The sequence below is a fragment of the Terrapene carolina genome, unplaced genomic scaffold (assembly GCF_002925995.2).
Source record: "Terrapene carolina triunguis isolate 2854851 unplaced genomic scaffold, T_m_triunguis-2.0 Scaffold68, whole genome shotgun sequence".
Lineage (NCBI taxonomy): Eukaryota > Metazoa > Chordata > Testudines > Emydidae > Terrapene > Terrapene triunguis.
Genome location: NW_020664419.1, coordinates 21,685,218 through 21,694,282, shown reverse-complemented (window position 1 = coordinate 21,694,282; position 9,065 = coordinate 21,685,218). Strand labels below are relative to the sequence as shown.

The window sequence follows — 9,065 nt, the reverse complement described above, 5'->3', positions numbered from 1 at the left end:
AAAATGCATTTATTATTTTAATGATCTCCTGATCTGAAAAAAATGTGAAGAAACAAAATGGTCTTTCCTGAGAGAGAGAAAAAAAGGTATCAATATAAAGCTGACAGTTAATTTTCCAGTGACCAATTTAGGTCAAGAATATTTGTCATAACAGATCTACACACTGATGGTATAAAAGCCTAAACTGGCATATAAATATGAATCAAATGCATTACCTAAATTTCTGCAATAAAAAACATATTTCAAGACAGGCTGAGATATATGAGCAGAGTCAATGCTCCTTACACCCGAGAGGAAGAAAAAAAATGTTTATATTAATTTTTACAGGTACTGTGACGCTGGCAGATCAGGTACCAGCTCATGCCAAGGCCCCAGGCCTCACTGAACAGTTACAATTGCATAGCTGGAAACAGGCTTGTTTACTCATGTGTTAGCATCCTCAGATGCTGTTTAGACTTTATAAAATGCTTGTAGGATGCTGCATGTATTAATCTAATTTATAATCTCTATAACCCAGGGTATAAATGTATATTGAGTGTTTGCATTGTAAACCTCTGTATAACTCAACAAAACAGGAAAACAGCATTAAGGTAAAGTACTCTCCCTACATACAAGAATGGCCAATTGAAAGCAATTGAAATATTGCATAGCATCAGAGGACAGAGACTTAGTTGATTCTATTCCTAACTCGTGTCTCTATTCAGTCCATGATTTTTACTGTCTAGCAAAATTATGAATTTAAGCTCTCAGGCTTATCTTTTGAGTGTTTTGTGCAGGTTTCCTTTGAGGTGAGGACTGACAGGTGAGATATAGAGTGATTGTTTTGTGAAAAGTGTTCACCTACAGGTGATGTGGTGTTTTTGTCTTTTATCATTTTCCTGTTTGACTTCATTCAAGAGCGTAGTGATTGTCTCATTTCACCTACATCAGTGGTTCTCAACCCAAGGCCCATGGGCCGCTTGTGGCCCAATCAGCACACAGCTGCAGCCCATGTGACATCCTCAGGGCCATACAGGTAGCACATTGATGGCATGGATGGGGCCCACATAAAACGGCTGCATATGTCACCCACAATGATAAATAGGTTGAGACCTACTGACCTACATAGTTCTATTAGGGCATTTAGTGCAAAGGATGAGGTACACCCCATGTTGTGACAGGCATATGTAGGACCCATAGATCTTGAAAGGTGTGTTGTGGAGGATGTTGACCATTGTAGCAGTGGAGATATGTCTGCAGGGTTTGAATCTGTTGCTCTGTTAGGGTCTAGTGCTTTTGAGTTGGTGTATCCTGATTTGTGGGGACCTTGTTTCGGATGATGAGCTTGGAGAGGTTAGGGGGTTATTTGAAGGCCAGAAGAGGGGGTTCAGGAAATATTTCTTTAATGATACCCCATATGGATTCCAGTGGTAGGTGATAACTAGAGGTTTGTGATCAGAGGGGTTTTTATTTCTGTATTGAAGCAGGTTCGCTCGGGATATGTGGGAGGCAACACTGCCTATTTTCTAAAAGTGAGATACTGAAATTTTCATATTGTTGGTATGCAAAACCCTATTCAATTTTTTATAAAAATGACAGTGCAAAGTGTCTCATATTTAACATGATTTATTAACACAAGCAGCACAAACAGGTTTCTTATTTGTTTGGTTTTAGAAATTATAAAGTCAAAATGCAACCTAACTGCTGTCAATTGTTTTCAAATGGCTTTTTAATCCTTTCATGCCATGATACAGATTGCCTTGCTCATCCATTGCCAGCAATGGACACACTAAATATGCTGGTGCAAAGGAGTTAGTTGTTGATACAAGCTCTCATCTGGGCTTTTTGGTTAACTTGTTTTCATTACCTGTTCTTTGGTACAGGTAATAGTAAAGATGGGAAAAATGCACATAAACATTTTCATAATAAAATGTACAGTTCAACTAATAAAAACAGATGTACATGTTTATATCACATAAAAGGCATGAAAAATTCTGCCAATAGAATCCTCTACCACATCAGTGCAAAAGCTATTGGCCTTCTAAGGCGACATAAATGTACTCCTTTAATATAAATATTCATCGCCTAACTTACTCTAATTAGCATTCCTGATCTGTAATGTTAGCACACTTGCAAGAAATTTTATCCTGTGCTGAATTCATGAAAGCATGTTGAATACTCACTGTACTTCTGGAAAGGCAATTACTGAAGATCTGGAATTGCTGTCCTAAGACCCTTTTTTCTTAAGATGTGGTTTTCCACCTTATTTACTAAGGTCATTTAAAAAACCCCAATCAAATTTTTTATTATTTTTACTAACACCATTTTGCATATAATCATTGAAGCTAATAAAAACAACTTAAAAAAATACAAATCTTTTACTACAAATCTTCAAAATCAAAACTAGGGTTTGCACAGAACAAGTAAATATGAAAAAACACTTTTACATCTTAAAATCTTTACATGACTTTAGAGCATTTGTTCAGCGTAGCCATATAGTATTCAGTTGTGTCTGTTTTTTTATGCTTGTGTCCATTTTTAGCACTTCTCTAATTGCCATGGTAGCGTAAGTGGATGGAGGAAGAGAGAATTCCATCTTCAAGGCCTTGAATTTACCTTCTATTACATAAAGAAAAGATTAATTGGCACATACTCTGAGCTCTGGTCAAGTGAAAAATTCTCTAAGTTATACCTCCTCTGGGCATTATTTAAATTGGGCTGAAGGGCTCACACAATTAAAGAAATCAAAAATTAATTGATCAACCATGGAAATGTGAAATGTCAATTCATGCTACAACTTTCACATATGTGGCAGATGTGAGACATGGAGTTTGCCCACAATGGGAAAAGTAAAGTTTCACTATTTATGTAGCAAATTTTATTTAAAACAAAAAAACAAAAAAACAAAAAAAAAAAAGCTTTTAGTCACACAAAAATTCAGTATTTCAAGACTGCCTTCCTCTCCTCCTACAACCCTGGATTGTAAAGTAGTAAGGCCTATACGTTATAGTTGGCTGTGTACTTTATTCAAAAGTTTCCATCACACAATCCTGACATGTTAAAAGTTCTTAAACTTTTAAGCTATACTAATTCTCCTAGAAACAAATATTACACTTACTAATACCAGTTTTAACAAATAATATTTCTGATGCTGTTCTGCTAACATGTCATCAATCCTATTTTAAACATTTTCTCAGTTGTAATTTGAGCCCCAGTTAAGCAAAACACTAAAGCATGCACTTAAAACATCAGTCTCCCACTGAACTTCAATTAAACACATAAGTAGTCCCAATTAAGTTGAAGGTGAATATTCACATGCTTGAAGTCAAGCACATGGTCAAGTGCTTTGCTGAATTATGGCCTATGTCTGTCCCTCTTCAGTGAAGCACTTAAATATGCTCATTTGATTCTGTAGACAGCTAGACACAGAGTATAATGTAGTCAATATGATCTGCTGAGCAAAAGCTTGCACTTTTGAAAAATCAGGTTACTTATATAGGAGCCTAATTTTAAGCACATCCTTTTGAACATTTTAGCTTGATGTTTTGTCAAATGTAACCTTTTTATTTATTTTTACATTCAATATGTGTGATGTGGAGCAGTTACAACTTCAAAGCAGTAGTTAGGTCAAACTTTATTGTTTACAGTGTATAAACACCTGCAGAAAAGTTGTTACTCTTACCTGTAGCAAGAATAGGTGGTGGTTTTCCTTCCAGCTTATCCAAATCCGTATTAAATAATGGAATTCTAGGATCATCATATGCAACCACCTCCCTTTATGAAACACAGGATAAGTTTTTTAAAATACTCAGTGTGACCGAATGCACCCCTGTATTCACACCCTATACACTATTGTAATAATCTTTGTACAAAATATTATGAGGTATCATTTGAAAACTAATAACTCACTAGTCAATAATATCATGATGAAATGTGCATAGCAACATTATATGTAAAGTTATAAACAAATTGAAATTAGGTCTGAAATATGTTTACCAGACAAGTCAGAGTGAACCAGTTTCTCAAAGACAAAAGACAAGCTGACACCTCAAACCAGGTGTCAAAGTTGATGGGCAATCACCTGTCAAGTGGCTATACTTTGGAAAGTGGGAGAGCAACAAACTGATCTGCATTTTAGCAAACAATAGCATGGAACCTCTTTCACCATGAGACTCCTTGTCTTTGTCCTCACAGCATGAATGAACTTTATCTAGGAGTAACCCTCAAGACCATGCATTTCAGAGGGGAACTAGACTATAAAAGTGATGGGCAAAAAAACAGCCCAAGGTATCTCTCCCACTTTCACCTAAGATGACAAAAGAAACAGGCTTTTGACACTGGGAGCAGATCCTGGCCTGAGAATTTGGTCAGCAATGTTACTGGGAACATGTGGTAAGGGATTTCACCTTGAACCAAGTCTAGTTTGTTACGTTTTAGTTACTAGAAAACATTATATGCTTATTTCTCTTGTAACCATTTCTGACTCTAATGCCTTATATTTGTACTCGCTTAAAACTTTCTCTTTGTAGTTAAATAAATTTTGTATTCTTTAAATCAAAACGAATCCAGTGTTGTATTTAAACTAAATTGTGTGGGTAACTCCATTTAATATTGGAGTTTGATCTTGATCCCCTTAGGGGGCAACGGACCTAAAACTGTCTAGGAGAGGGCTGGACAGTGCAGGACACCAATTGGGGGAAGGGGGGGGAATTTGGGACTGGGAGTGTGTTGGGGTCACCCTGCGAGTGGTAACCAGTGTGAGACTGGAGTGTGCTGGCAGGCTGCAGCTATACAGAGAGACTCAGACTGTGACCTGCATGCTGTTTGGCTGTTTGTAAGGGGCCCAGGTTGGGAGCTACAGCAGCAAAGCATTGTGAGGCACCCCAGGTTGCAGGGCTACGGTGACAGTCCCTCACTGGTCTAGATTGGACCCCGGAATGTCATACTCAACAATTACAAGTTTTTTATATCTAGATTAAAGAGAGATACCACATGAGAGAGGCTGATTTTCTGATGAAACACAAGTTGTTTTTTGTGAATAAAACCTACCACTGATGGACACAGACAAAAGATTTAATGCGAACACATATGCTAGTTGGTAACGTTTCTCTCCACATCACAGGCTTTGTCAAGATTTCTAATTACACAATAAACATGGTTATTAGTGGATGGAAAGAACTATGCCAACTAAAAAAAAATAGAGTTCTACAACAATCAGAAGTATCTGAACTTCTTCATGGCTGGTTTAAGTACATACTCTATTTTTCCTCTCCAGCACATCAGAGGAAGTCGTGTATAATGGCTACTCTGAAGAGCAATCTTTTAATTGCCCCCATCCCAAACCCTGCTTATAGTTCTCATCCTCTTAGACCAGAAGCTCTTCAGAGATCATGTCTGCCTGTTTCGTATAGTACCTAGCATAAGAGGGCACTGATCCTGGTTCTGGTCTGTACATGCTACAATAATAGGGATTTAATAGATAAACCATAATTCATAATAATGTGTAAACAACTGAACCTTTCATATACTTTTTGTTCATATGCCAATCTAAGAAAGAGGTTGAGACTAACTTTTCCTCAAAATAAATTGCTCAGATTAAAAAACAAAATCCCCCCCCCACACACACACACCAGGTTTTTTTGGTTGTAAATATTAATCTACATGATTTACTGTCTACAGATTATCTTGGGCAAGTCTAAAATAGTCACATTCCTGGTCAATAATTTTACTTTTCTCATATTCAGAACATTGTATTTTATTTTAATTCCTTGACTGAAGATGCAAAAAGAGTCGCTTGCTAAAATGTATCAGGACCAAATCCTGCTCGTCTACCTTCCTGTGGGCATCCTAGGCTCGAAGTACAGTGGGAAATGTCACATTTATGCAGGGGTGAAAGTAACTTAAAGTACTTACCGGTACTGCCGGAGTCCTGAGCGGGGGCGTGGCCTCAACCGGAAGAGGCGGGGCCTCTCAAGATTTAAAGGCCCTGGGGCTCCGGCTGTGACTGGGAGCCCCAGGGCCTTTAAATCCCCGCCAGAGCTCCGGCAGCTGGGCTCGGGCGGGGATTTAAAGGGCCCGGAGCTCCTGCCGCTGTGGATGGAGCACTGGGCCCTTTAAATCACCGCCGCAGAAGCCGGTCCAGCGTACTGGCTCTTGCCGGTACGCTGGACTGGACCGGCTTACTTTCACCTCTGCATTTATGCTGTGTGTAGGGGGATGCGCATAACCCTCAGTGGAATACAATGGGGACCATCACTCAAAGAAGAATCCACAGTATCTCGAGTGTTAGTACACAGTGCTCCACAGCAGATCAGAGCCAGGGGACCAGTGAAGCAGTGGGGCCTATGCCTTACTGGTCTGTGCATAGTGTGTGTGTGGTACAAAGATCTGTATTTACTGCTCCTGCCTACAAACTAGTATTGATCATGGCCTAGCTATACATGAGACCAATGCTCACCAGCTCACCAGTCCTCCTGCATGTATTCTGGAGACATCCTATTATTTCCAAATACATTTCACTGTATCCAGTGTTCCCTGTAATTTTTCCCACCCATCTGCGGAATAAATTTTATGTGCACCAATATGGAGGTGATGCGTGACACATGACCTTCATATTGGTGCCCATAACAAAATACATGTGGCGAGCATGGGGCCAACGGGTTCGGAGTGTGGGAGGGGGCTCAGGTAGAGGGTTGGTGCGGGGGGACGGGGGAGGGCCCTGGCTGCGAGTGCGGGCTCTGGGGTGGGGCAAGGGAGGAGGGGCTCAGGGCTGAGGAAGAGAGTTGGGGTGCAGGGGTGTGAGGGCTCCGGCTGGGGGTGTGGGCTCTGAGGTGTCGTTTGGGGTGCAGGGGGGTGCTCCTGTGGGGAGAGAGGACTCCCCCCAGCTCGCTCTCCCCTCAGCAGCACCTAGGCTGCGGGGGGGAGAGGGAGGGGTGCCTCTCCCTGCTGCAGCAGCTCTGGGGCTGCAGGATAGGCGCCCCTCCCCCAGCCCTGTCCAGTCCAGGCTGGGGTGCCCTGGCCGCAGCAGGTCTGGGCCACCCCAGCCACCCGCAGGCCGGGCTAGCTTGGGGCTGGGGGAGGGGCACCCCTCTCCCAGCTGGTCCCGGGGCGGGTTCCCTGAGCGCCTGCGCGGTACTAAATAGACTGCTGCACAGCTTACAGGGAATTTAGCTGTATACTATTACTTACCATCTGACATTCTGGGGTCGAATTATGATTTTTCTATATGCTCCAGATAATGAATAATCTCGAATTTTATGTCTCATGTTGCTGATATCAAGGTTGTCAGCAGCTAACATTTCCTTGTAGGCATCACCGACTACAAGAAAAGGAAATATTAAAAAAAAATTAAAGCTACTTAAAATCTTAGTTCAGATTAAGTTTTAAGTGATCGTGCAAATTAAAAAAAGACTTACTTTTATGCTTCGGATATATAACATCAAACCCAGGTAATGGCATCACTATATCATGGATAGTATAATCATCAACATCTGCTTCTTCAATATGAACAGCTGTCCCTACAATTCAAACAGTTTTCTATTTAAAATACATAGGTATGTGACATTTTTCTGTCACAGGCATCTACTGTTAACTGAATTTAAAAATAAAGTTCTTGATTTAAACGTATCTGACTATAGATGAATGAAGCAAATGTTGTGTTGTATCTTCATTTACTGACACAATTTACCTAAAGAAAGGTGTAACAGTCTTTAAAGTTTAAAAAGAAATCATGCAAAGAGACAAGAATTTGAAGTTTATTTTACCTCCTTTAAGTATAAGGTCTCCCGATACAGCTTTAAGTCCATATTCTTCTATTCTCTTGCTCACCATGTTATTCCATATATAACTCTGATAGCTATGAATATACATCAAACGATTATTCCTTGGTATCTGTAGGTGAAAAATGTTTAACTGAATAATAAGTATCTTTAGTTACTTTCACCACTCAGCCACACTTAATGGATAAACACTGAAACAAGTCATTTTTCCAGTCACACAGTTAACATGCAGGTGTTTGGTTTGTATGCTACACTCCTGGTCATATTTTGAGAGGAATTTACTTGGAAAGAAAGAGAAAAAAGAAGTATGCATTATCCACTCAATACAAAAAGCTCATATTTTCATTTTGTGTAACAGTTTGCCAGGTGTTTTGTTGATGTAGACACGAGTCCCATTTTCAACATTGTAAAGCAGTACTTAATTATTTTTCATAGATGTGTAGGTCTTAAGGAACTGATAAGACCATTCAGTCTGACATCCTGCATAACACAAACCATGAAACTTCACTAAGTAATTCCTGTGTCAAGCCCAGTAATCCGAGGCTGAAATAAAACTATTTTTGGAAAAGATCCAATTTTATTTTTTTAAATCAAGACTTCAAAGTGATGGCAATTCTATCATATACCTTGTCAACCTATTCCAATGGCTAATTAGCCCCACTGTTAATTTGATTTGATTCTCTAAAGGCACAAAGAAAATCTGATCTTAAATCTTACACACAAGTCACAGATACCTATATAATTCAGATGAGTTTAATAACCATACAGCTTCCATATTAGCATGCAACTACATTTAGAATTCTGTTCTTCCATCAATGTGCATTAATAGGAAACACCCAAGTTATTCATTGCACATCATTTTGAGTCTGGACCCCTCAGTAAACAATGTGGACAGTACTTTAAGGGAACACAGAGGAGAGGAATGGATGGATTTAAGAGGTTTATACATAGTCCATTTAAAATGTAGTGTAACACCACAAAAACAAAACACACACAGACAAAAAACCTCAACCTTTTTACACTCACTATGCCAAATGCAGACACTATATTCTTCAGTCCATACTTTGAAAGTCCACGTAGAAGTTGTCCTTCCACACACCTTTTTACAGGCAGTTTTTTGAGGGCTGCAGCTGGATCTTTAGTCTTTGCCCACTCTTCTCTGCATTTAACTAAATATCCTTTCTCAGCTGTAACAATAATTTAAGATTAACATTTTAACTGCAAAACAAAATTCAAGTTGATTTAAAATATGAATGTAGCTGAAAATCTCAGTGCAACTAGCGTGCTTATGTCTTAGTGAAAGTTATT

General features: G+C 39.4%; 1 protein-coding gene across 1 annotated transcript in view; it reads right to left on the bottom strand.

The window, feature by feature from the left end:
- Positions 1–1,589: 1,589 nt before the first annotated feature.
- The window catches only part of PUS7 (pseudouridine synthase 7), a 41,327-nt gene continuing 33,851 nt past the window's right edge, over positions 1,590–9,065 (bottom strand). Inside the window, 6 exon segments of the mRNA XM_026648682.2 lie at positions 1,590–2,598; positions 3,662–3,753; positions 7,168–7,297; positions 7,395–7,496; positions 7,743–7,869; positions 8,784–9,019. Coding sequence (XP_026504467.1) covers positions 2,462–2,598; positions 3,662–3,753; positions 7,168–7,297; positions 7,395–7,496; positions 7,743–7,869; positions 8,784–9,019 — 824 coding nt within the window. The 3' untranslated portion in view covers positions 1,590–2,461.